This window comes from Acomys russatus, chromosome X, assembly GCF_903995435.1.
Source record: "Acomys russatus chromosome X, mAcoRus1.1, whole genome shotgun sequence".
Taxonomy (NCBI): Eukaryota; Metazoa; Chordata; class Mammalia; order Rodentia; family Muridae; genus Acomys; species Acomys russatus.
In genome coordinates, this window is record NC_067169.1 from 22,573,773 (window position 1) to 22,601,008 (window position 27,236).

General features: G+C 45.2%; 1 protein-coding gene across 1 annotated transcript; it reads right to left on the reverse strand.

Moving 5' to 3' along the window:
* Gnl3l (G protein nucleolar 3 like) lies at positions 1-26,970 on the reverse strand. The gene is made up of 15 exons (XM_051141254.1): positions 26,859-26,970; positions 20,856-20,896; positions 20,175-20,282; positions 18,756-18,872; positions 17,260-17,343; positions 16,820-16,955; positions 15,901-16,004; positions 13,414-13,558; positions 11,242-11,329; positions 10,593-10,767; positions 10,359-10,501; positions 9,964-10,100; positions 7,440-7,567; positions 3,643-3,865; positions 1-798 (listed from the first exon to the last, which is right to left on the reverse strand). The coding sequence occupies exons 1-15, from the start codon at positions 26,875-26,877 to the stop codon at positions 716-718; spliced, it is 1,731 nt and encodes a 576-aa protein (XP_050997211.1). The 5' UTR covers positions 26,878-26,970; the 3' UTR covers positions 1-715.
* Between the last annotated feature and the right edge of the window lie 266 nt (positions 26,971-27,236).

The following is a 27,236-nucleotide window of genomic DNA, read 5'->3' on the forward strand; positions in this document are numbered from 1 at the left end:
CAGGGTTTCTCTGTGTAGCCTTGGCTGTCATAGACACGCTTTGTAGACCAGGCTGGCCTCGAACTCACAGAGATCCACCTGCCCCTGCCTCCCGAATGCTGGGATTAAAGGTGTGGACCACCAAAGCCTGGACTCTGCTTATTTGTTCTGGGTTGTTTGTTTTGTTGAGAAAGGGTCTTGCCAGATAGTTCAAGATGGCTTATAACTTGCAATCCTCCTAGCTTTAGTCTTCTATGTGTCAGGATTACAAGTATGTTGCCACCATGCCAAGACTCTGATGATATTCTATTTACCTTGTAAAACACAGTGGGAGCTGGCAGTGGTGGCAATAGCCTATAATACCAGGACCCGGGAAGCTGAGTAAACAGACTCTTTCTCCAGTGAAAATAATGGGCGGTAAAGATTACACTAATACAGCTGAGCAGTAGAATGCTTGTCTAACATGTGTGAGGACCTATTAGGTTCAATCCCTGGCACCACAAAAACAAGCACAAAGTCATTTTCAAAGACAATAATAAGTAAGTAGAGGGTCCTGGAGTTTGACAGCTCCAGACCATTGAGGCTTGTAACTGATGAGAATGAGGGCACTGTGGCAGTAGAGACATGGTACGGGAGGTGTTTTGCTATGTAGGTACATCAGGGAGAGTGGAACACCATCTGGATTCTCCCATCCCACAGGAAGCAGTGTCTGCAGTATGAGGGGAAGTTTGACTCATCAGTCACCAGCACAGTCGTCGGAGTTGCCAGAGAGGTCCAGCATAGACATCATGGAGTCAGACAACTTACTGGCGATTTTATCTGTAGATACAGAAAACACAGGCAATCTCTAGGTGGCTAGCTTGGCCAACAGGAGGCCTGTCACAGCCAGTTTATCACTAGCTTGGCCTGTATCAATCTCCCACCTGGCTCAGTTAGCCACCTAATCATTCAACAAAATGAATGGGCCATTAAAACTCTCAACTGTCACAGGGGAATCCATTCACCTGTATGTGAGCACACAGCATAGTTTCTGTCTCACAGTTTCAGGCTCACGGGATTCCAAGTAGTTTTGTGTCTTCTAATTACCAAAAGAGTAACTCCCTTCTACTGTATGAACTTAGTACTCCTCCATTACCCCTACCCACCCCCAACAAGTGCTCACAGCAAAGGGGTACACACTAGTACTAGCTTTGAACTTGACTGCTTACCACTCCCAGCTCTCACCCCCCGAGATACTCTTGTTCCTCAGGATTCCCTGAGACTTTACCAGGAACCCTCTGCTGGTTACCTCTATCTCCAATCTAGGCTAAGCTCCCTCAAAGTGCTCGCCATATGTGCCCTCAGAGTGACCAAGCTGCACTGTCAGTGTCTGCTTTGTGTCCTGTCTACTCCCTAGCAAGACTTGGAGTTTAAGGGCAATTCACACCTGGATTTCCAGGACTCTGTAGAGCCAGATCCACATGGCGGTAAAATGTGGCTTAGTTAAAAAGAACAGACATCACAATCAAGCAACCCTACCTACATCTTTATTTGGTAATCATAGACACTGAGGCGCGAGCAAAGTTACCTTTATTAACACTCTGAGTAAGTGTTCTCTCACTCCTCAGTATCCATAGGGGATAACAAAGCCATGACCTTACTACAAATGCTGTAGCACCTTTCATATAACCTACATATCCTCCTGTGTATCAAGACTTCTTGCCATACCCAATACAATACAAATACTGTGAAACACCTGCTGCACTGTGTCATTTAAAAAACAGTGACTGGCTGGAGACATGGCTCAGTGCTTAGGAGCACTAGCTGCTCTTCTAGAGGACCTGGGTTCAATTCCCAGCACCCACATGGCAGTTACTGGCTGTAATTCCAGTTCCAGGGGATCCAACACCCTCATACAAACATACATGCAAGCAAAACACCAATGAACATTTTTAAAAATTAAGTAATCAAAAAAAAAAAAAGAAATAGCGATGAGAAACAGCCTGCACCTATTTTAACTTTAAAATTGTATTTAGCCAAGTGGTGATGGTGCACACCTTTAATTCCAGCACTTGGGAAGCAGAATCAGGCAGATCTCTGTGAGTTACAGACTAGCCTGGGCTCAGACTGAGTTCCAGGCCAGCCAAGGCAATGGGGTTGGGAAGCAGAATCAGGCAGATCTCTGTGAGTTAGAGGCCAGCCTGGTCTCAGAGTGAGTTCCAGGCCAGCCAGAGCTACAGAGTAAAACCCTGTCTCAAAAAAATTGTATGTGTATATATGTGTGCAAGACTATGTATATGCATCACATGCATGCTAAGTGTCTGCAGAGATGAGTTGGATGGCCTGAAACTGGAGTTAGAGACAGTTGTGAGTCATTATGTGAGGGCCAGGAACTAAATCTGGGTCCTCTGCAAGAGCAATGAGGTTCTTAAGAACTGAGCCATCTTTCCAGCCCCTAGAGATGTAAGTTCTTTCAAATATTTTTTATTTCCACTTAACAATCTGTAGCACAGAAGCCAGAGATATGGAGGGCTATGTCTATCCTGAAAACCTGAATGGGTCAACTACACAAAGGACCACCATTAATACAAAGAAAAGAAATTCTTTTGTGTACTGATGTGGAAATATTTCTAAGACACAGAGTGGAAAAATTATAAAGCAAAAACTGTATGCTCGGTGACAAACATTCATGTGGAAAAGAGGACACAGAATGTGTGACTTCGGCATATATCTATCTTAAGAAGGGCAAGAAATTAAACAGCTACCTGTTGGCATAACGTTCTTGTGGACTGTGTACAGTTTATCCTTGCTCATTCAAATGGTGAGTTCTCTACCCCACTCTCTGGTTTCAATCTGGACATGACTTTGTGACATATAGTCTAAGTATCTCCTGTCTCAAGTTCATGTAAACATGTTACCATTTGTTCTCTGTTCTGCCAATCAAACCCAACTAGCCAATGCTGAGCAATACACAGAATAGGGTGGGACATCCAGGTCCTGCAAAGGGAGGAGAAAGAGAGAGGAAGTAGGAGATGGAGCCATGAGGAGAGGACTGGGAAACATCAGGAGAAATGAATTGGACCTAGGAGATGAGTAAAAAGCAAGTATGATGTGGGAAATCTGAACGGGAGGAAGCTAGACTAGCGGAGAGGGTTTGGATGGAGTGATTATTGCTCAGTATTGTGCTGTAGGCTAACAAGTCCTAGACTTTCTGTGGTTATTTGGGTAAATAGCTGGCTAAAGAGTAACCACTGCATTACTAATAATATGAACCAATATTAAATATTAATAATCATTCAACAGCTGCATATGGCAAAAAGCCTTAAGAGATTTTACTGCGTATCCTCTGGGGTTTTTGGATTCACTGCCTATTGATAAGAGTACAATGATAATATGCATTCAACCTAATAGACAGAAAGCACTCAAGAAACCTGGGACATGATACACAGATAAGGTCACTGGTTCTACAAGCATGGGTCCCAGAAACCTGCCTTAACAAACCCCTTGGGTGGCATTGATGTAAGCTTAAATTTTGAGAACCATTTCCCAGTCCATGAGCTTCCTAACCTCATCTCTCCAACCCTTCCATGGAGGCAGACACATGTGGAGATGCTTATTCAAAGCCCCTAATCCTGGCCCCAATGAGGCATTTTTCAGAGCATAGGAATGGTCAAGTACCCCTACCTGAACGCTTCTGCAATTTTTTCTTATTCTTCAAGGCAGATGCCAGAGCCTGGCCTTGTTGAAGTGGGTCTGTCTCCAGGATCCTCTGCAACATTGGGCGGCGGTCCACTGAAGTGACATCCACCGTCCGGTTGTTTTGGGGGCAATGGTGGTCCACATTGCGCTTAGCCCACCCCATCTGATGGCGGTTTGGATTGGTACAATACCCAGTGAGATTTCCAATCTGGGGAATTGGGGAGAGAAAAGGTAGGGTCTTGATCTCCAAACACTCCTACAGAGAAGCCAAGTATAGACTTGAGTATGAAGAAAATCTGGAGCCAGTTATGGCTCCACCGTATCTTAACTGGTGTTTAGTGAGCCTATGAGCCTCAATTTGTTCGTCCATCAAACAGGGGTGAAGCCTGGGTATGGTAGTTTGCAAGGCATTTTGGTTTGGTTTTTCAAGACAGGGTTTCTTTGTGTATCCTTGGCTGTCCTGGACTCTCTTTATAGACCAGGCTGGCCTCAAACCCAGAGGTCCGCCTGCCTCTGCCTCCCGAGTGCTGGGATTAAAGATATGTGCTGCTCCCCACTACCACCTAGCTACAAAGAAGAATTTGAAAAAGGAAAGGAAGCAGTGGTGATTTACACCTGTTATCTTAGCAGCCAAGAGACTGAGGCATAAGGTCAGCCTGGACTAGATGGCTGAATTCTAGGTTAGTTTGTGCTACAGAGTAACACTGTTTCAAAAGAAGGGGGAAAAAACCCAGAAAATAGTATTTACTTAGTGACCGCTGATATTATAATGATCCTTTGTTGAAGTAACCCTTCAAGGCCTTACTCAGCTAGTACTTTTAACTTTGTATCCAGCCATGTCGGACAATCCTGGCAACTAAAAAATGTCAGACGTAGTTCCACCTTCAGTGAGTAACCAGGCTAACCCTAACCTAAATAAAGCATGTTGTCTACCCATGGGGGTATTACAAAGAACAGTCTGTGTGGTAGGTGAGCAGTAAAGGCAAACATTGCCATGCGATGCCAGCCTCCCTTAAGCATCTTAGCTTATGGAAGCACACTCTAGGATATGCCCGTAATGAAGATCCTGTCAAGGCAGGCATGGTAGCATACTTGTGATCTCAGCACTCAGACAGGAGAGGCAGGGAGAACAGAAGTGCAAAGCCAGTCTCAGCGACATGCTGAGTTTGGATCTAGCTAAGCTTAAGACTGTCTCAAAAACCCTACACCACGGTACATCTTAGAACATAGCCTTGCTTTTAAGTAGCACCATGTGGCTCTATTAACTCCTTTTCTATGTATTAACTGACTTAATTCTTATAAGACTACACCTGAAGTCACAGAGCTAGCGAGTAAACAGCAGAGTAAATTAAGAGCCTCACAGCCTGGCTTCATAGCTTATGACTATAACCAGCCACCACCCTTTAGTAGGGAGAAGGGAAGATGGGGTGGGTTTGAGCAAAGCTACCATTCACTACACAGTATGTCCATGCAATATTTCTTGAGCGTTGTGCAATAGGGTGGCCTGCTGAGGACCCTGGATAGGCTCTGGAACTTGTAACACAAGGATGGGAAACTACAGTCAGTTTCTAAGAAATACACTATATCGAGGGGTCATGGCTCAGTGAAAACTTTTATTTGGGAAGGCAGCCCTAAACAGGCAAGTTTATAGATTTTTTTTTCATTAGAAACAGGAAACTTCTAGCACTATGTGAAGATGGGAATAGTGTGGTTCTTGTCACTGCACAAATTCAGACCTTTCCTTCTATGACATATCAATCAGAGGTGACTTTCCTCCCTGGCCATCCTGAACCCCTTTCTTTCTGAAGGACTATTCTCACTCACTAGCACGGCAACAAGACATGTTTGATAATATTTCCAGATATTATGTCACCATGAAAAACAAAGGAGAGCTCTTGAAGTAATCATGTGACATACTCTCTAAGCAAATTTGTAAATGAAATAAAGTACATCACAATAGGAAAAGTACCCTCTACTTTAATTAAAATAGTTACGTGAGGCTGGATGTGGCTTAGTGACAAAGGGTTTGCCCAGCATATATGAGACCCTGGGTTCAATCCCCAGCACTGACAAAAATTATCTCAGCCAGGCACCGTGGTATACACCTTTAATCCCAGCATCTGGGAGACAGACACAGGTAGTGGCTGTGAGTTCAAGGCTAGCTTATTCTAAAGAGTGAGTTCCAGGACAGCCAGAAGTACATAAGGAGACCCTGTCTCAAAACCAAACCCAAAGTTATCTCAAACTAATTTATATCTACATGTATATGTGTAAATAAATACAGGATAGTTCTGAAAGGACATTCCAAAATCTGGTAATAGTTTCTGTCTCCAAAGAGAGAACAGAGTGACTGGGGGACAGAAATAAGAAACTTGCTTTTCATTGTGCGGCCTTCAATGCTTTTCAATGTTAAGCAATGTGTACATATTAATTACCTAAACATTTATTATTTCAATAAGCAAAACTGGAGAGGAAATTTGGCCCAGAAATGAAAGCAGCCAACCATCAATGCTTTCCTGTTGCCTTCAGGGTCACAGTCATACTTAAGGCATTCTGTGGTCAGAGTCCACATTCATCTTTTTCAACCTGTATTCCAGTCACCTAGTGGCACCAGCAATTTCCTCCAAACACCATAGTCTTTGAGCCCTTTTATGAACACGGACTAAGCCGGAGAACCAGCCTTCAAGATACAGTTTAAGCGTTTCCTGACCAACTAAGAAGTAGTATAGTTTAGGGCACTTAGACATATAGTGTCACCCACCCCTGATCACTCCATCTATGTGTCTGAAACTTTGGAGGAACAGAGATGGGTGACTAAAAAAGAAGATGCTGGGAAAAAACCCAGAGTCGCTGGGTGGTGGTGGCATGTGCCTTTAATCCCAGTACTTAGGAAGCAGGAGCAGGTGGATTTCTTGTGAGTTCAAGCCCAGCCTGGTCTACGCAGAGGAAACCCTATCTCAAAACAAACAAACAAACAAACAACAACAATAAAAAGTCATATGTGAAGGTCTTGTATAGCCATCCATGGAAAGTGACAGGGTCAGACTGGAACCACAGAGTAGCCAGGCACAATGATGCATACCTGTAATCTCAGCACTGGGGAGTTGGGAGGCAGGAGGATTAGGTGTTCAAAGCCAGCCTTAACTACATGAGACCCCATCTCAAACGGCAACAAAGAAACCATGGAGCATGTATTCAGGTACGTTGAAGGTTAGAAGCATGTTCTAGGATTACAGAAATCATACAAATGAGAAATTCTGATCACATCTCAAGAAATATGGTAAGAGCTGGGTGTGGTGGCACACACCTTTCCTACCAGCACTCAGGAAGCAGAGGCAGGTGGATTCTGAGTTCAGGACAGCCTGGTCTACAGAGTGAGTTCCAAAACCACACAGAGAAAAACCCTATCTTGAAAAAAAAGAAAAAGAAAAAAGAAAAAGAAAAAGAATGTGGCTAGGACTAGCCAAGGGATTTGGTGACTAACAGTGTATGAGATCCTGGATACGAGTCAAGGCAAGGAGAGTCATGTGCTATTTGAATAACTGGGTGAGTAAGATGGTGATGCCTCATCTATGGACTGGAACCAGGGCTGGCAAAGCTGCTTGAAGGAGCTCCTTGGATGTGTCACTGCCTGGCAAAGAGCACACCAGGTCAAGCATCCACAAGTCCACAGAAGTGTGAACTACTCATACCTCACCACCCCGGGGAGATATGCAGAAGACACTGACTGCTTCTCAGAACCCTGTGTAGGAGACAGCTGCCAGGAAGCTGTGGAGAGGTACCTTATATACGGTGGTTTTGTTTTCAATGGCATCTGCTATTTTCACCAGTGGAGAATGAAGCCACTTGACCTCCATTTCTTGTGGGTCCGTGTCACCCAACAGCTCATCGGATTCTCCCACGGCCAAGCCTTTAAAATAAACACCACTGTTAGGGTCCCTCTGGTCAGGTCCTGTCAGAAAGGACAGGAAGGTACCACCAGGGGAGCGAGGGGTGGGTGAGGCTGTTCCTGCTGCAAGGCTATGTAACAAGGATGTAAACGCATGACTACTAATCCAGGTAGTACATACCTGTAACTGCAGCACTCAGGAGGGTAAAGCAGGAGGATTGTGAGTTTCAAGGCTAGCCTGGGCTACATGGCGAGACCCTGTCTCAAAATAAAAAACCAAAACAAGCACATGCTAATACTATGGGACACTTGCCTGCTGGGAGTTAAGCTTCAGCATGCTCAGGTAAGAAGTGGGAACTCCACAGCTCTTACTCACAGGATTAAGGTACAACCATGCAGAGGGTACCCACTATACTCTGGCTCAAATGTGATGAAGGCAACCCTTCCTAGGACCAGGCCTCTCTCTTCTTCTCTCTTAGCTCATGTCTAGAATTGGCCCCCATTGCAACTCTCAGACATTCCTATTGCTTTGTGCCTCACTACCCTCATATCTTACTTCTACCAACTTTATCCCACCTATGTCACTAAATGTCTTAATTCCTACTCAGTCTTAAGGATCCCCGTCGAGGACCAACTCCTGCAAAGGTTCTTTACCCCTAACCTCTTCCCCACCTCCGCCCTAATTGCCTGCCGTGGTGACACTCCTCTTGCCCTTATAAATCCGGGGTCGAGCATCACCATTAGAACACGATTCCAAATCCCTCTCAACTGCCCACTTGACAGAAGCAGAAATTAAAGTTCAGCAAGGAGACTGACTTGCCTGAAGCCACCCACATATGGAATAAACTAGAAAGCAGGTAAGTCTTCTTGCCCTCATTTGTAACCCAGCACTTCAGAGGACCCAGAGAAGGAAATGACTGGCCCTCAAGAGAAAACAGAAATAAGACTTCAGGTCAAACGGGGCTGTCTCAACTCTTCCCAAGTGTATGATCAGAGAGCCTTGGGCGGAGCAGAGAATGAAGTAGGAACCACAGGCCAGGGCTACAAATAATAGTGTTTAAGAGCAGGAACCTACTCCCCAGTTTTAGAAAGCCACACCTCCATACACCCCAGATAGCATCTACAGAGCACTGACTTACTATACTGCAGACTCTATTGTTCTATACCTTTTACTCTTTTTTGGTGCTGAGGGTCAAGCCAGGGCCTTGTGAATGCTAAGCATGAGCTGTACCACCGAATTATACCCCTGGCCCTCTTTTGCAAATGAAGTGAATCTACACAACACCCTTATGGAATGGATGCTGCTGTTCTTATTTTATGAATGGTATCACAGGGACAGAGTGAACAGATTTGTTCAGTATCACAGCTAAGGAGGAATCGAACTTAGGTTTAGTTCAATGCAAGCAGTCCACACTTACAACCACCCCACTACTCTGAGCTGAGAGATGTTAGGCAATAGAACAGGAGAGCTGGTGCCAAGACCACTACTACCATCATCTATGTGCCCTTTAGATCACTCTTTTTGACACAGGGTCTCACTATGTAGCTCTGGCTGGCTTGGGTACTGGCATTAAAGACATGTTGCACCACACCCAGTAAATATAATCTTTTCTCACTGGAATATCTTACTAGCCAATAAATATAAGAAAGAAAATCTAAGAATGCTGAGAAGACCACTAGGGCAGTAAGGTACAGTGACATATACCAGTTCTCCGGATCCTGATGGGACAGAATTACCTGAAGTTCAAAGCCAGCCTGGGCTATACAGTAAGCACCAGGTTAGTCAAGGCTACATAATAAAAGCCTATCTAAAAAAGCCTAGAGCACCTGTGGGTGCAGCTCAGTGATGGAGTGCTAGTCTAGAGCAAGCACAAGGCTCTGGGTTTTATCCTCAACATTTTTAAGTGTATGGCAATAGGAGGAAGAAAAATACAGAGAAGGACCATTTGGTCGTTTGGCTGGGAATACAGGTACATGGAAACATACACAACCATTTTTGAACCTTTAATGCCAGCACTCAGAAGGCGGAGGTAGTCATATCTCTGAGTTCATGGTCAGCCTGGTAGACATAATGTGCTATAGGCCAGCCAAGGGCTATAGTGAGACCTTGTCTCAAGAACACCCCCCCACACACACACACAGAGGCTTTCTAAAGGGATGTTTCAACCCAAAAGAAATGGAGCCTGACTTTCAGAGAACCTGAAGGGATACCAGTTAGCCTGCCAATCTGTCAAAAGTTGACAATCACCCTACCCTCATGGCCTAAACCAGATTTTTTTCTATCTTGCAGGACAATGAATAAAATTTAATACCAAACCACAAGGAGCCCCAGGGAAGGGGGAGATCGAATGCATGCCCTGGCATCAGGTCGGGGCTCTATGAGGACGACCCCAGCTGGCCCACCCACGCACACTTACATTCCATGGTGTCTTCATTGGCATGCTCAGTATCTTCAATGTCAAAGACCTCAGTCATCTCCTTCACAATCTCAGCACTGAGATGGGAGGGCAGAGTGTGAGTAGGTGGTGGTGGAATATAGAAGCTGATCTTCCCACTGTATTGGGAGAGAAGAAGAGGTCGGTGGCGATGGCACTGAGAACAAATAACCTATCAAAAGAAGACGCAGGACAGCAAAGTCCAGACAGTAGCTTTTGAACAATGTGTTGGGCTGCTCAAAAAACTACTAGGCACGAGTACTGAGCAAAGGCATGACTAGTTCTTTGGCTGTCTCCTACCTTGGGAACCGGGAAGTCAGGCTGTCCCACTGGCATCAGTGACCACCGCCTCCTTCCTACTCGGAGCCCTTCCTCACCTCACCCAGTCGGCCAGCACAGCTTTGGCAGCCTGCTCTCGACTATATACGCCTCCCTTCTTCTTCTTTCCCAGGCGATGGGCCACTGCAGTCAAAAAGTGCTCAGTGGTCTGGAATCCCGAGACACCGTAATAGTTGGAAATCTAGCAAAATGAAGGAAAAAGGTCATGAGAAGGAGGGAGGGACCTTTGAAGTAATAGGATAGGGCATCCACTGGGATCCCTGCTCTTATACCTCTTCCAGGTTGCAGCGCTGAAGGATGGTCTCCACCGGGGTCACAGGGTCGGCCAGCTGCTGCACATGGATGCAATTACGCAGGATGGTGCCCACTTCTGAATTGGGTCCTGGGACAATGCCTGGAGCATCCAACAGCCTGATGAACTTGTCTAAGTAGACCTCCTGCATGAATCTAGAGAGAAAAACAACGCCCGGCTATACTTGATATGCAGTCAACAATGGCAGGCCTGGGGAGGTTGGAGGGAGGTAAAAGAAGGGAAGGAAAGGTGTATCTTAGGTGAAATGGGAAGACGTACGACCTGAGGTATCTGAGGTGCTACAGACCTGGGACTGATTCTAGAATTCATCTCTTTCATCACTGGGGTCTTAGCTGCAGGATCTCAGGCAAGTTTCTGACTCTCTGGGTCTCAGCTGCTTCATCTAAGCAACAGAGCTATTTGCAGTTGTTAGGAAGGACCCATCAGGGCACCAAGGCCACACCTGGGATGGGCCAGGTGAATGAGGGCTATCAGTGGGATTTCTAAACCCAGGGTGTGAGTCCCAGGATGGTCCACAATTAGGAAAGGGGCAGGGGCTGAAGGCATGGGAGCTATGACAGAATGATTACATCAAGGATTTGGGAAGTGGGAAAGTGGTCAAACCATACTTTGTGACACCAGGAACGGCTCCCACACTACACGCACGGCTGCGCTTCAGGCTGTTGATCAGACTGCTCTTCCCCACATTGGGAAGGCCTACAAAGTAGGAGCGAAATAGTCAGGGCAGGAAGTGCTCACAGGAACCCAGGCCAGCCTGTTTAAGAAAAGGCCTGGCAGAGGCAGTAACGAGGTCATGGAGAAGCCAAAAGCAGAGTCTGGACCCTGTCTTCCAAGCCCAGACCCTGGCCAAGCCTCTACGGTTCTTCCTAGTTTTCTCCTCCCTTTTGTCAGCAAGCCAGGGACACATGACCCTCTCTCTAGGTGCACGGTCCCACCACAGCCAGCCCGAAGAGGCGCTCCATATAAAGTCTCACAACAGAAAGTGGGTATCAAGTGTTGACACAGACCCACCTGTTCTGACACGGAATTCCCCTGGGAAGAAGGGGCTCCTCTCCAGATGCCCCCTCTCTTACACAGCTGTCTTTGCCTGTGGGATTTTTGTAGCTGAGCACCTGTGTACCACTCTCAGTCTGGGGCTATCCTCCTGGGTTTCTCCCTGGATGTCACTCACATGGTCCTCTATGGATCCTAGTATGCACCGCTCTCTTTCATGTGTGCCTGGGAAGGCCTGTGGTACGTACTTCTGCATGTCTCCTGGTCATTTTCAATTCAAATGTGACTACTTTTCCCTTCGTTGGTCCCTTCACTGCGTCTATTGTTCTCCCAGCTCTGTTTCTACGAGAGTATCGAAAAAGCTCTTTCTCGTTCTCGACACTATCTTTCTATCTTTTCTAATTCTCTCCACCCTGTCAATTCCACATCTGACCACATGGTCACTGCATTCCTTCTCTCTGGGCTTTTACCTATAGATATGTCCCCGTTCGTGTTTCATTGCGGCCCTGTTTTTGTGTGTGTGCCTCCTTAACCATGTCTTTAATTCACACTATACAAACATTTGTGTCTCATCACAAGCATGCCTGTCTGCCTTTCCATGATTCTAGGCTGCTTCAGAGAGTTACAGTGTATCTGGGCACATGTGGCATCCTTGTGGCTTTATTCACTTTGGGGAGGCAGAGAGAGTGTGAGCATGGAAAAACTTGGTCTGCACATGGAGTCTCTGAGTCTGTCTGTGCCTGCAGATGTGTCCCTTCTGGGCCTATACATGACTCTATGCATGGAGATTTATATGATCTCTCTCTTTTTCTCTGTGTATGTCTCTGTCTGTCTGTCTGTCTCTGTCTCTGTCTGTCTGTCTGTCTGTCTGTCTGTCTCTCTCTCTCTCTTTCTCTCTCTCTCTCTCTCTCTCTCTCTCTCTCTGTGTGTGTGTGTGTGTGTGTGTGTGTGTGTAGGCCCATGTTGTATGTTCCTCTGTGAGTATATCTATCTCTGTCTTTCAAACTATCTACATTCCTGAATGCTCATTTTTGGATATGCCTATCTACACAATTACATCCCCTGAGTGTCTCTCCTTCACCATCCCCTTTATAGGTCTCTGGACATGCTCTATCTGTTTCCTGTGGGGACTAAACCCAGGGTTTCACACGTACCAGAGAAAACCCTCCAAAGCAGCTGGCACACAGGTCTGGGTCACCAGGCCTAGCCACATAATTTCTAATGTCCCTTTTAGCATGTTTTGGGGGTGATATCTCCTTTGTCTTTTTCATTAGCCATCAACTTGGCCATCTGGCCTCCCTGTTCTTCTGTCTTCCATTGTCTACTCAAGAGCGTGGTGTACACATACACATTCTCTGTACAGCTGCTGTCTTCAGTGTCTCAAGCTGAGACCTTTCCCTCCCTGATGATCTTTGCCTGCCTCTCAATTTCCCGTTCCCTTTCATCTCCTACAGTACTTAGGTTTCAGAAAGACCCAGGTTTAAGCCTCAGCTCTGCCTCGTTTCCTTCTGTGGGTCTCACTGCTCCCATCCGAAAGAGGCGGGTGCATCGCACTTCCCTCCCACAGTCCTGACAGCCTGTAGTGTTTGGCACCAATTATTTGGTCCTAACAGTGGTAAATCTGAATATGCCTTCCCATGTTCCACTAGCCAAATAGTGAATGCAAAACCACTCCTGAACCTCTCCTATCTTCCCCAAAGAGGCAACACAAATTTCCAAACCCTTTCCCTCAGTGAAGTCATTGCCCAAGGAAAGAGCCTGGGCCCCATACCTATCCTCAGCCTTACCTACAACACCTACACGAATGTGGGTACGCACTTCCCCCAGGCGGCAATAGTTCCCCAGGACCCTCATGAGGTTTTCAGCTCCAAAGCAGGCTTTGCTTTTCAACAGCAACTCAGAGGCCTGGTCCACTGGAACTTTACACCGAGTCTGAAAATGAGGGATATTACAAAAGGCAAACAGGTAGGAGATGGAGCCCAAATTTCCAACCTGCAGTGGAATATACAGAACCACCCTGGCATCGCTAATCTCGCTGGCTCTTCCTTGTTTCCAGCTGCTGTCTTTGTCTCCAATTTTCTCTGTCCCTCCTTCTGCCTCAACATACATGGCCTTTGCCTCCCAGAGCAGAGGTGGGAAGATATCCCAGCTCAAGGCAAGACATGTTTCATTTCTACCTCTCTCACCCACAGGCCTATTTCCCTTCCTGGAGCCTTAGTGTCTCGTATGCACAAAGGGGAGGCCTGACCTTTCTACCTGTGCAGAAAGAGAGAGGGTGCCCGGCCCAAAGCTGATCTTCCCTTGACCCCTCACACAGGACAAGGTCTTCTCAGCCTCCCTAATTTTATTTTGATGCCAGAGGAGAAAGGAGCCCCAAAATTGTAAGTTAAACAAATATACTATGTAGGCGAGAATGTAGGGAAAGAGCTTCTCTTCACACAGCCGCAGTGAGACGACTAATTGGCATGCTATTAGAAAGGACAGTTTGATGGTGTCGAAGAACATATCTAAAGCATAAGGCCAACATATGACCCAGCCACACCATTGCTCAGTACTTAGTCCACACTAATACTTGTCTACATGCCAAGCAGATACACGCAAGTGGATGAATAAAAACACGCTTAAATAATAATGGAAAACTGAAAATAGGGGCTGAGTGGTAGAGTATTTGTCTACATAGCAAGATGTTTTGGGTTCCAGACTTAGCACTGTAAAAAACAGTGCAAAATTAAAACACTTGTTCTCCAATGACCAATTTACCTCCCCATAAACAACCAATGCTACTGTGATACTTTAATATTCTACAAGTATTCCTATACTGACTGACATCAGCAGAAAGTACTATGTCTTCTTTGAGGTTTTTTGTTTTGTTTGTTTTTCAAGACAAGCTTTCTCTGTGTAGCCCTGGCTGTCCTAGAACTCACTCTGTAGATCAGGCTTGGCCTCAAACTCAGAGATCTGCCTGCCTCTACCACCAGAGATCTGCCTGCCTCTGCCACCAGAGTGCTGGGATTACAGGTGTGTGCCCTACCACCCAGCTTTGTTTTTTGTTTTTTGCTTTTTGTTTTTTAAGATTTATTTACTGCCAGGCGTGGTAGCATACTCCTTTAATCCCAGCACTCAGGAGGCAGAGGCAGGCAGATCTCTGTGTGTTCAAAGCCAGCCTGATTTACAGAGTGAGTCCAGGACAGCCAGGGCTACACAGAGAAACCCTGTATTGAAAAACAGACAAAAATAGATGTATTTATTTAAGATTCATTTTATTGATCTCAGTACTCAGGAGGCAGAGGCAGGAAGATGTCTGAGTTCAAGGCCAGCTTGGTCTATAGACAGAGTTCCAGGACAGCCAGGACTACATAGAGAAATCCTGCTTCAGAAAAACAAAACAAAACAAAACAAAAGATTGGTTTATTTTTATGTGTATGAGTGTTTTGCCTGTATGTATACCTGCGCACCACATACAAGCCTATTGTCTGAAAAGATCAGAAGAGGGTGTCAAATCCTCTGGAACTGGAGTCACAGATGGTTGTAAACCTCCATGTGGGTGCTGGGTACTGAACCCAGGTCCTCTGGAAAAACAGCAAATATTTCTTAATCACTGAGCCATCATTCCTCCAGCCTCCTGTGCCTCATTTTAAAGAGGGGGGAAAAAGAATATTTTTAAAAGAGTTAACAAGTAGTTAACTCTATTTTTCAGATCTCTTATAGATAATATGTATTGTTATATCCTCACAGCTGGGGAAAATCATGCTTTCTGAAAAGCAATATTATAGGAAGAAGTAAAATAAAAATTAACAAGTCACCCACTGGAGAAAATGCCTCAAAGTTGAAAGCCCAATCTAAATCTTTTTGCTGTTGACTTGGGGGTTTTGGTGTGTGTGTGTGTGTGTGTGTGTGTGTGTGTGTGTATTTGTGTGTTTGTTTGTTTGTTTGTTTTTTCTGAAAACAGGATTTCACTGTGTAGCCCTGACTGTTCTGGAACTCACTCTGTAGCCCAAGCTGGCCTCCAACTCAAGAGTCACATGACTCTGCTTCCCAAATGTGGGGATTAAAGGTGTGCACCACCACTGAGTCCAGCCCAATCCAAATCTTTTTTGTTTGTTTCTTTGTTTTTCAAGACAGGGTTTCTCTGGATAGCTCTGGCTGTCCTAGCACTCACTCTGTAGACCAGGCTGGCCTCGAACTCATGGAGATCCCCAATCCAAATTTTAACCCCTCCAACACTGGCCCCAACCCTCAACATATGAGGCTAGCTACCCCCACTCAAAGCTTACCAGGTTTTTGACCTGATGCTGTGTGCTAGCCTTGAAAGCCACAGTTGGTAGCTCATTGCGAAGGTAATCTAGCCACTTTTCCACAATCTCCTTGGGAACCAGATCTAGGAAAAACAGAGACAGACACAATTTGTAAGAACATTATTTCCCATGGCTTCCCCCAAGCCACACACTCATGTCTAGGCCCACTTCCTACTAAGATCTCTCCTCCTGTCCTAACTGTCCTTGCCTAGTCCTCGGAATGGAGTTACAAAGGACAATTTGATCCATGAATGAGTTGGCCACTGAGAAGGCTTACTCTCTTAAAGAATACACATAAAGAAGTAGTTTTGCCCCAGATACCCCCTTCAAGGTACCCAAATATTTGATTTCCATTCCCTCTTCCAGTCATTCTATGCTTGGCTAAGTGTCAAGAAAAGCCATGATGGAAAAGGACTACAAGCTCTGCATCAATTTTCAAAACAAAGCTAAGAGATGGAAGTGTTTGTGACCCTGCTTACTGCTGGAGAAATGGAAGTTCTCATCAGTGATATGACCTATCTGATGCCACAAAGAAAATAGCAAAAGTAGGATAAGACTAAGCCTTCAGTGAGTCCCAAGCCATGTGCTCTCTCTTGCCCCAATCTTTGAGTTCCAGTCTGTGGGGACAGGTCTCTAAGAATGACCAGCCACTGAACTGGCTCAAAATTTCAAGGAAAAGGGGCTGAAAGGCAAACAGGCTCAGACTCTACTCCCAACCCATGCTACCTTCTGTATGCATCTGTGTATATCAGAGAATATGTCTGGCTTTGGGAATTTGGACAATTCCTACTACAAATGACTATTCTGAACTGCACTGAGTTGCTGGGTCTCAGCACCTAATGTGAATGAGCATTAGCTTAACCCCTTCCCTGCCTTACCAAATCCTTCCAAAACCTACCAATCTTATTCAAGACCAAGACCAGCTTCTTGTTGCCTTCTGCCCGAAGGACGGTCTCCTCCATCTGGAAACAGCGGCAGCCCAATGGGTCTCTGGCATCCAGGACTTCCAGAATCACATCAGAGTACTCAACCACCTGCAGGACACCGAATATAGGGGAAGAAGGTTGAGAACAGACTGGGAGTAGTGTCCATCTCAGTCAGAAAAAAAAAATAACCAGAAATGAGGACATAAAAATGCATGGCATTCCCACCAAAGGGCTTTAAGAAATGAAAACTTGTTATGTAGCTCAAGTCTGTAAGCAGCACTCATGAGGATGAGGCAGGAGGACTGCAAGGAGTTCAAGGACACTTTGGGACATACAGTGAGATATATGTTAGCCCAGACTAAAGGATAAGACCTTTAAAAGCAAAGAAAAAAGAAGAAATGCATCCTCCGACCTTACGGAATTCCTTGTAATAGGCCTTCCTTGTAGCCTCATCGTCCAACTGAGGAAACATATTTAATTCCTGCAAAACTTCCTCCTGAAAGAGAAAACAAATGAGAATATCCTGGGGGGAGTAAGGGAGCAAGTAGAAGCAAAAGGGGGGGGAGAAGGGAAAATAAGGAAGGAGGGAGGAAACAGAAGAACCAACAAGGCTTTTGAAAACCATAGGAAGCTGGAGGGTATATGTGAGTCCCAGAGCACTAAAAATAGCACTGACTGGACCAACACTGCAGCTCAGTGTCTTAGCACTCGCTGTTTCATCTGCTGATCTGAGTTCAATACCTGGGACCAGTGGAAGGATAGAACTGACTGCACAAAGGTGTTCAGTCACCTCCATACACATGTTGTGACACATGCATTCTCTCTCTCTCTCTCTCTCTCTCTCTCTCTCTCTCTCTCTCTCACACACACACACACACACACACACACACACACACACACACACAGTAATAAATAAGTTTTAATTTTTTTAAAAGTAGCACTGCCTAGAACCAAAAATGCTGGGAAACCAGAACAAAAGTAGACAGAGCTATATGGCCTGTGCGCATTCCTGTGTGTGCATTCCTGTGTGTGCATTCCTATGTGTGCATGTGCATTTGAGCATCAGCCAGAGGCTTACTTGGTCACAAGAGTATGTAAAAGGCAAAATACAAGAGGAAGGTGTAAAAAGAATCATCTGTGAGGTACATGGGACCAGGAAAGCAAACCTTTACAGGAAGTCAGCGAGGGCATTGGAGCTACACGTGCGCATTGTGCTTATGAGACAAGAAACGGCAGAACAAGAAAAAAGAAGGCCCACAAGGAAAGTGAGGTACTATGCATCCACTCCTGACTCACAACCCTCCTTCCCTCTGCTCCCTCCCGCCATGCTCCCTAGTCACAATTCGGGTCCCTAGCCCCACACTCACGCTATCTTTAGGTTCAAGCTTGGGAGAGGCATTCTCCTGCTCCCCTGTCTTACAATCCTTTCTTCAGATTCTGCTTCCTGCCACATCCCCTAGTCATACCCCTCCTGGTGCCTAGTCGAACTGCCATTATGTCTTTGGGCTCAAACCTTTAGAGGCATTGTCCACAGATGCGGAGTCAGAGGCATGCTGCAAAAACGGCCCCCTTTTCTCCCTCTTCTTACCTCTCTCTCTATTCATCCCTTTCCTCTGCTGACATTATGCATAACCTTTCTTCTTTTTTAAATCTTTCTATTCTTCTGTCATATATTACATCCTGACTGCAGTTTTCTCTCTCCTGTCCCCTCCCACTGTATCTCCCCTCTCCCTCCAGGTCCACACCCCCCTCCCCTCAGAGAAGAGCCAGCCTCCCAGGGACATAAACCCAGCCTTCTTTCTCTCTGTTTTCCTTGAGACAGAGTCTCATTATGTAGCTCTTTCTTCCTTTACAGCACAACAACAAATCCATTCCAATTGCTCGCAGCAGCAAGAGCTGCTTTCTTACCTTGTGTTCAAACTCCTGCTGACGTTTCAGGACGTCCTGGCAATAGCTCTCCATAGTCCTGTGTCTTTGTCTCTCTTGCTCCCGGGCAACCTGCTGCTTCTCCCTCATCTCCTCAACCTAACAAACACACACTGTGATGAGAACTGTGTACTGGATGTCTGCAGTACACGGGAGGAGAGAAGTGGGGACATCCCAGGCATGGTGGCACACATCTTTAATCTCAGCACCCAGGAGGCAGAGGCAGGAAGATCTTTGTGAGTTTGAGGCCAGTCTGGACCATGGTGTGAGTTCCAAGAGAGCCAGAGCTGTTACACAGAGAAACCCTGTCTCAAAAAGCCAAAAAAAAAAAAAAAAAAAAAAAAGTGAGGATATAGGAAAAAGGCAGATAGAAGAGCAAGAATATGTGAAAAGAAAAAATGCAGAGAGACAGAAGGAAGAAAAGTGGGAGAGAAAAAAATTAAGAGTAGGGCATAGTGTCACACAACTGTAAACGTAGCAATTTGAGAGGTTATGGCAGAACTGCCATTAGAGCAAGGTCATTCGGGACCACATAGTGATCTCTAGGCCACCAGGCCAGCCAGAGCCAGTCTCAAAACTTAAAAAGTGGGTAGCGGGGGGTGGGGGGGGGACGACTGGCAAGGTGGCTCCCTGAGTAGAAAAGGCTTGCTATGCAAGCCTGACAAGCCGAGTTCAATCCCTGGGATCGCTGGTGGATGGCGAGAGCTAATTGCCATTCGCTGTCCTCTAACCCCCACATATGTGCCATGGCGTGTGTGGGCCTGCACCTGCCCCCTCCCACCACCACCTTCACCACAAAAAATTTTTAAGTATATTTTAAAAGGTACTAAAAATTAAAAAGAAGAAAATTAAGAGTACCTGGGAAACAGAGGGAGAAGCATTGTAAGAGGGAAACACTGAAGTCCAAACAAGGACAAGCAGAAAAAGGGAGCGGCCACATCGGCACACATCTGTAACCCCAACTACTCAGGGTTTGAGGTAGAAGGATTTCATGAGCCCAAGCATTCAAGACCAGCCTGGGTACCAAAATGAGATCATGCCTCAACACACAAACAGGAAAAAGGCACCAAAGACTGCAAAGAGCTAGTCACAGGAAGGAGACATCCAGGAACAGGAAATGACAAGGTCAAAATCAGAATGCTTTTTAAGGAAATCGGTGGTCTCAAGTGTGACACAGCGGGTGGAGAGGGGAGGCCAGCAGCAGAGATTTTAGTGGGACATTGGAAACATAAGCCAGACAGCAATGAACTGGGAGGGTAGAAGAAGGTGAGCAAATTCAACGTGCCTCACTCTCCCCACCCTCGACCACAAAGAGCACCAGGAATCCCTGCCCTTCTACCCAACACTGATGCAGATCCATCATTCAAATGAGGCCAGCGCTCCCAAAGACAGAAGGCTCACCCTTTTCTTCTTTAATTCAGCCTCCCGACTGGCATGGTCATTGCCATGAACAAACTGGGGAGCAGATGATGGTCTGGAGGTAACTTTCTTCCCATTTTGCCTTGCAGGCTGGTTACCAAGTGAGAAAAGAAAAAGTTAAACACCACTGAGGAATCCATGGAAACCACCTCACACCCAGAGGGGTAGGGAAGAGAGTCTAGAGGAGGGTTCTGCCCAGAAATCTGCTTGTCTGGCTAGGGTGAGGCCCTTCTCTACTCACCAGGCAGGGAGTGACAGGAAAGTGGTGGGGACCAAGGCAGTCAGGAAGGTTTCCCAAGGCCAAAGGGAAACCTTTCCTGACAAACAGCTCCCAATATGAAATCTTGGGACCCACAGCAACAAGACCTGAGAACTTGTCAAAAATACGAACTTGGGGGCTGGGGGTGCGTGGCTCAGTGGTAGAGCACTTACCCGGTATGCTCAAGGCCCTGAACTGGATACCTAGCAATAATCCCTAACAAGTAAACCAGGCAGAAAGCAGGAGGCAGCTTTTGGAAAGAATGTCATAGACGCAGCCAGGAGAACTGGGAGAAAAGCTAGGTCTGTTCATCCCAATGAGGTTCTTTACCCAGAAGCACCCCATGACTACTGGCCTGACCCCCAACAATGCACATGCCTCACCTGAAGGTAAGGTCCACTTACCTTCTTGCAGCCTTTGGAACCTTTACCTGGTTTCTTGTTTTCTGCAAAAAGAGAGAGAGAGAGACAAGAGCTATCATCTTCCTACCCGATGCCTGTTAATGCTTTAATCACAAGGCTAGGCCACCTAGGAAATTTAGAAGCCTCAGAAGCCATGTCTGGCTAGATCCAGAATAACATAGGGCTGCAGATAGCAAAGACGGTGTCGAGAGGAAGTAGCTAGGTATAAGACAAGAATTATCTCAGTGCAAACCCCATAAATTCTTAATAAAATTCTATTGAGTGGCCTAAATGGGTGTCTGTTTTTACCTCTCCTCATCACACCAAAGGGCCAGCTTAGGACACCTGAACCCCTCTGTGCAGGTCTCTAGGGCTGCTTCCAGAAAGGCTGGAATGTGGGTAGCATCATCCCACGTTTGAATCAAAGGGTGAAAAGACAGCAGACCAAGCACCAGCAAGCAGTCATCTCTCTCCACTTTGTAACCACAGTTGCAATGTGACCAGCTGCCTCTGCTTTCCCCTCCCCACCTTCCCCGAAGATGTAACCCCTTGAATAATGAGTCAAAATAACCCTTCAAGGACTCCAGCAACAACTAAATTCATAGGCTAGAAGACCAAAGGAGGTTATTTGGAATAAAAACTCAAAGAAATGACAAATGTGGATAAAACTGCAAAAATGTAAAAACTAATCTTCAAAAACAGAATTTTTGAAAAAGAAAAGGTACAAATAGAGGATCAAACATTTTTTTTTTTTTTTTTTTTTTTTTTTTTTTTTGTGTTTTTTGTTTTGTTTTGTTTTTTCCAGACAGGGTTTCTCTGTGTAGCCCTGGCTGTCCTGGACTCCCTTTGTAAACCAGGTTGGCCTGGAACTCACAGCAATCCACCTGCCTCTGCCTCCCTGAGTGCTGGGATTAAAGGTGTGCACCACCACACCCAGCTCAAACAATTTTTTAAATAATAAATGAAAACCCTTTACCTTGCAGACGGGCTTAAGGCTTCAGATTAGAAAGGTACACAGAACATAAGGTTACAACATGAGTGCACTGGTTGATTTTCTGGTCAAACTGAGACAAGCTGAAGAAGAAGGGACTACAACTGACAGAGCTCCTCCCAAGACCGGCCTGCAGGGCATTTTCTTTCTTTTTTTTTTTTTAAGATTTATATATTTATTACTACTATGTGCACAGTGCCCTGAATGCATGTACACCTGCAGGCCAGAAGAGGGCACCAGATCACATTATAGATGTCTGTGAGTCACCATGTGGCTGCTGGGAATTGAAGTCAGGACCTCTGGAAGAGCAGTCAGTGCTCTTAACCTCTGAGCCATCTCTCCTGTTTTGTAGGGCACTTTCTAAGTGGTTGATTGGGGAGGGCCTAGCCCATGTGGGTGGTGCCATCCCTGCACTTGTGGTCCTGGGTTCTATAAGAAAACAGGCTAGGGCTGGAGAGATGGCTTAGAGGTTAAGAGCAGCATCTGTTCTTCCAGAGGTCCTGAGTTCAATTCCCAGAAACCACATGGTGGCTCACAGCCATCTATAATATGCTCTGATGCCCTCTTCTGCAGATAAAGCACTTGTACAAATAAATAAAATAAATAAATCTTAAAAAGAAACCAGGCCAGGTTCTCTACAACCAGCACCACCTCTCAATCGCCAAGCTCTAGCCAAAGGAGACATAAGTAACGTATCCATACTATGGCTCCTACAGAGCACACTGCCCACAAATCTGTCAGTAGCAAAGTGCCCAGGAAATAACGGGCTACAAAAGCACTCGCAAGAATGCGCCTGCTACTGGAAGAGTGAAGAAACCTCATGGCTACAGGCCTGGGCTGTGCTAACAGAAGTCTACTGAGCTTTTGACTCACAAGCTCCTCTTCCAGCATCTGGTGCAAAAAAAATGCTCAGGACTTCAAAATGGACCTGAGCTTCCAGAGCACAGCTATTGGTATTTTGCAAGAGGCAAGTGAGACCTATCTGGTTGTCTTCTTTTTTTTTTTTTTTTTAAGTTCAAAATATCTCCTAGTAACTTTATTGAAAATATGAGCCGGTCGGTGGTGGTACACACCTATAATCCCAGCACTCGGGAGGCAGAGGCAGGCAGCTCTCTGTGAATTCAAGGCTAGCCTGATCTACAAAGTGAGTCTAGGATAGCCAGGGCTACACAGAGAAACCCTGTCTCAAAAAAATTATATATATATATATAATCTCACATCCAAAGCACTTTGCATCAGAAGTGTCTCATTTGGATCTTTCTAGTTTACATATAAACAGTGAGATATCAAGGGGAAGAGCTGAAGATGTGGCTCAGTTATTACAGCACGTGCACAAAGCCCTGGGTTCTTTATTAACCACAACAGGTGGTGCAAATCTGTTAATATCTGCGCTCAGGAGGTAGAGGCAAGAGAACTAGACATTCAACTCCTTAGCTATGTAGTGAGTTCAAGGCCAGTCTGGGCCACCTAAGTCACTGTCTACAAAAAAATGAAATGTCTTGGGGACACATAATACCTGTGTGTGCAAGAAAATGTTGCAGTATAGAATTTTTTACTTGTGACATCCTATGGGTGCACAAAAAGCTTCACGGTCAAAGCATTAGATTAGGATGTTCATTAAATCCTGAAGAACGGGACTGACTGTGTTCCAACCCAAATTCCTCTACCTGATCACTCTTATGTAAAAATATTTCCTTTCTGGCAAAACAACTGCTAAAAATAAAAATTAAGGGCCATGGTAGAAAATGTATTCAACATGTTCAAGGTCCAAGTGAGGGTGGAGTAGGAAGAAGAGGAAAAGGGGAGGAGTGGGAGATAGAAATCAAAGCTAAATCAGAATAAAGGCTGCAAAGTAAATATAACAAAGTAGGGTGAAGCAGGAAATCAAGCAAAACTTACCAAGAGCCGTAAAAAAAATTGGTGATATTGCTGAGAACTGTAACTTAAAACCCCAAAAGAAAGTAGCTCATAACTAAGATATCAATTTCAACAAATCCCGAGAATCAAGAGATGAACACTGGAAAAATGAAATGTACAAAATGTGCCCCAGGTCTCACTCTGAATGGATAGGATCAAAAGAGGTATTATTTAAAGTTGGTAACACAACAGAGGAAGACAAGTTTAATTGTGCTATCAGTTTTGCAAAAAGTGAGGAGCAAGAGGAAACAATAAATGTATAATGAAATGGTAGAAATCTGACTACAATATTAGTTGCCACAACAAATGTGAATGTGTCAAATTTTCCTGGGGCACGGAAGGATGATAACACAGAGTCTCAAAATGTAGTTCAGGCTGGTCTTGAACTTGCAGCAATGTTCCTGCCTCAGCCTCCCACGTACTGGGAACATAGGTGTGAGCCAATTTCCCTGCTTCAAAACAGTAACACAATAGACCTCATGTGTTCTTTACTTCCAAAGTACTTAGGTGCAACAAAAGGAATGTGAGGGCTAGAATCAACTAGGTCTTGGTATTTTCACTCACCAACTGTCATCTCCCTAGCTTCCTTGGCAACAGAGCCCTAGTGCTGGATACAGAAATGCAATGAAAGAAAAGACATCATTCAAAGAAAACCATCTACTTCAAAGAGAAGAGAGGGCGGACAAAGGGAGAAAGAGGATACAGTCAGTCACCACTCAGCACTCAGGATCCTCATTGGCTTTACTACGGTTTCTTTCTTTCTCTTCTGGTTTTCCGAGACAGGGTTTCTCTGTGTAGCCTTGGCTGTCCTGGACTCACTTTATAGACCAGGCTGGCCTTGAATTCACAAAGATCGCCTGCCTAAGCCTTCTTGAGTGCTGAGATTAAAGGCATGAGCCACTGTGCCTGGCTGTAATATTTTTTAAAAACTATCTATACTGGATATTATTTGTCATCCTTCCCTAAACAAGTCTAACAAGTCTATATATAATCTACATTGTAATAGATTATTATAAGCAAGCTAGAAATGTTTTGAAATACAGGGGAAAACATGTGCAGACTATATGCAAATACTATGCTGTTTTACAGAAGGGACTTGAACATTCACTGACTTTGTATCTGCCAGAGATCTTGAAAATAAGCCTACTGTGAAAATGCAAAAACTGACTGTACTTATAGAAAGTGCTTACAAAGTACTGTCTTTCTCTGTCTCTCTCTCTCTCTCTCTCTCTCTCTCTCTCTCTCTCTCTCTCTCTCTCTCTCGCTCTCTTCTCGCTTGTTCTTGTTTTTTCTTGGTTTTTTTTGGTTGTTTTTTTTTTCAAGACAGGTGGCTGTCCTGAGCTCCCTTTGTAGATCAGGCCAGCCTCGAACTCACAGCAATCCACCTGCCTCTGCCTCCCAAGTGCTAGGATTAAAGGCGTGCGCCACCACACCAGGCTCATTTCATCTCTCTAAATGCATTAATTCTTCATAATTCCAGATACTCAGGAGACTAGGGTGAGAGGATGTCTTGTGCCCAGCATTTGAAGGCCAGTCTGAGAAAATCCTGCAAGGTACAATCTTAAAATCTCTCCTGGGGTAGGCAAGATGGCTCAGTGGTAAATAAAAGAGTGCTTGCTGTCAAGCCCAATAACCTGGGTTCAGTCCCCTTGGCCCACATGGTAGAGGGAGAGAACAGACTCCATCCAACAAGTTGTCTCTGACCTCCAAACATGTACCATGCCATGTAGTACACACATACACATACACACATGTATACACACACACACACACACACACACACACACACACACACAAATAAATAGGTTTTAATCCCATACTGAGCATGGTTTTCATAAGCTTGTAACCCTAGGACTAAGGAGATGGAAACATGAGAATTAGCAGTTCAAGGTCATCTTCAACTACATCATGACTTCAAGGCCACCTTGGACTACAGGAGACATCGACTCAGAAAGAAATTCCTTGCCAGGTAATGGTAGTGCACACCTTTAATCCCAGCACTCTGAGACAGAGGCAGGTGGATCTCTATGAGTTTGAGGACAGCCTGGTCTATAGAGTGAGTTCAGGACAGCCAAGGCTATACAGAGAAATCCTGTCTTGGGAAAAAATTCCTCTTGACAGATGTGGTACCTCCTGACACCTGTAATGCCAGCAGTCAGGGATAGAGTGAGGCAGAAAGATGACAAGTTCAAAGCTAGCATAGGCCACCTAGAAAGACCCTCTGTCAAAGCAAACAGAAACAACAAAATCCTCAGCACAATACAAATAGATTAGGCATTTTAATTAATGCCTTCTGTGTTGTAAGTAAGGAAAATGGAGTTAAGTGACTTGGCCAAGGCTACATAGCTAATGAGAGAGAGAGAGAGAGAGAGAGAGAGAGAGAGAGAGAGAGAGAGAGAGAGAGAGAAGATGAATCAATGTGGCTCCAGCATAGAACCAGTAAACTTATGGTATCATCAGAAAGGTATAAGCTACAAAGACCAATGTTAGGGCTCATTAAAGCAGCATCTCAGGATATTTACTGCTATTTACCTCAAATGCAGTCACTTAATTAACCTTGCTGAGGTTCCATTTTTCTCATCTATAAAATGAGAATGAGGAGAAAGAACTACCTTACCAAAGACATCAGCTGGAAAAGACCCAGACTGACAGAACAGGAGCATACTGAGTAACTTTTATGCTGTGAGGTGAGCACAGTAACACAATCCTATAATGCCAATACTTGAGACACTGAAGCAGGATCCTAAGGGAGTTTGAGGCTACAATGGACTACTTAAAGAGCTCGAAGGTAGTCTCACAAAAAAAAAAGAGTAGCCACATGTGGTAGAACATACCTGTAACCCCCACACTTAGGAGGCAGAGGCAGAGGCAGGCAGGGCTGTGTGAGTATGGAGGCCAGCCTGGTCTATACAGTAAGATCCAGAACAGCCAGGGCCACACAGAGATTGTGTCTTGGGAAGAAAAAAAAAAAAGAGTTCAAGTCCAGCCTCAGCTACACAATAAGTTCAAGGCCAACCTCGAAATAAATATACAAACCAGCAAAGTTGTTGTAAAATGCATATTGAGTTACAAGATTGAGAGAGGCAGAGGGAACTCACTGTGCCTAAGCTTCATCATGATGACCGCACAAGTTTGGAATGGGAGATGCTCCAATCAGCCCACTTTCTTCCTGTTGGAATAGAAGCAGGAATTTGAAGAGAGGCCTGGGAACCACAAGTCCCTTATAAGCCCCCTAAAGGCAAAATAAAATGTCTCAGAATAGGATCAGGAAACCAGAACAATTGGGGAATTAGGAGGATGGGCTATCCTGGCCTTAGGGCCTGATATGGCTGAGCAGATGAAAGGAAAGGAGGATTTTATCACTCAAAGGCAGAAGTAGATAAGAGCCTCCCTCCTGGATGGAGTTCACTCCCCCAGTACCTGGCATGGGTACTTGCAGTGTCACCTCCCAGGTGAAAGACTACTACTAAATGCCT

What these genes read in the sequence shown, in the direction of transcription:
- Gnl3l (XM_051141254.1), bottom strand. An exon ending in CTGAATTAAAGAAGAAAAGG is followed by an intron (nt 18,873 to 20,174) that starts GTGAGCCTTCTG and finishes TGTGTTTGTTAG; the next exon opens with GTTGAGGAGATGAGGGAGAA. An exon ending in CAATGAAGACACCATGGAAT is followed by an intron (nt 7,568 to 9,963) that starts GTAAGTGTGCGT and finishes TTTATTTTAAAG; the next exon opens with GCTTGGCCGTGGGAGAATCC.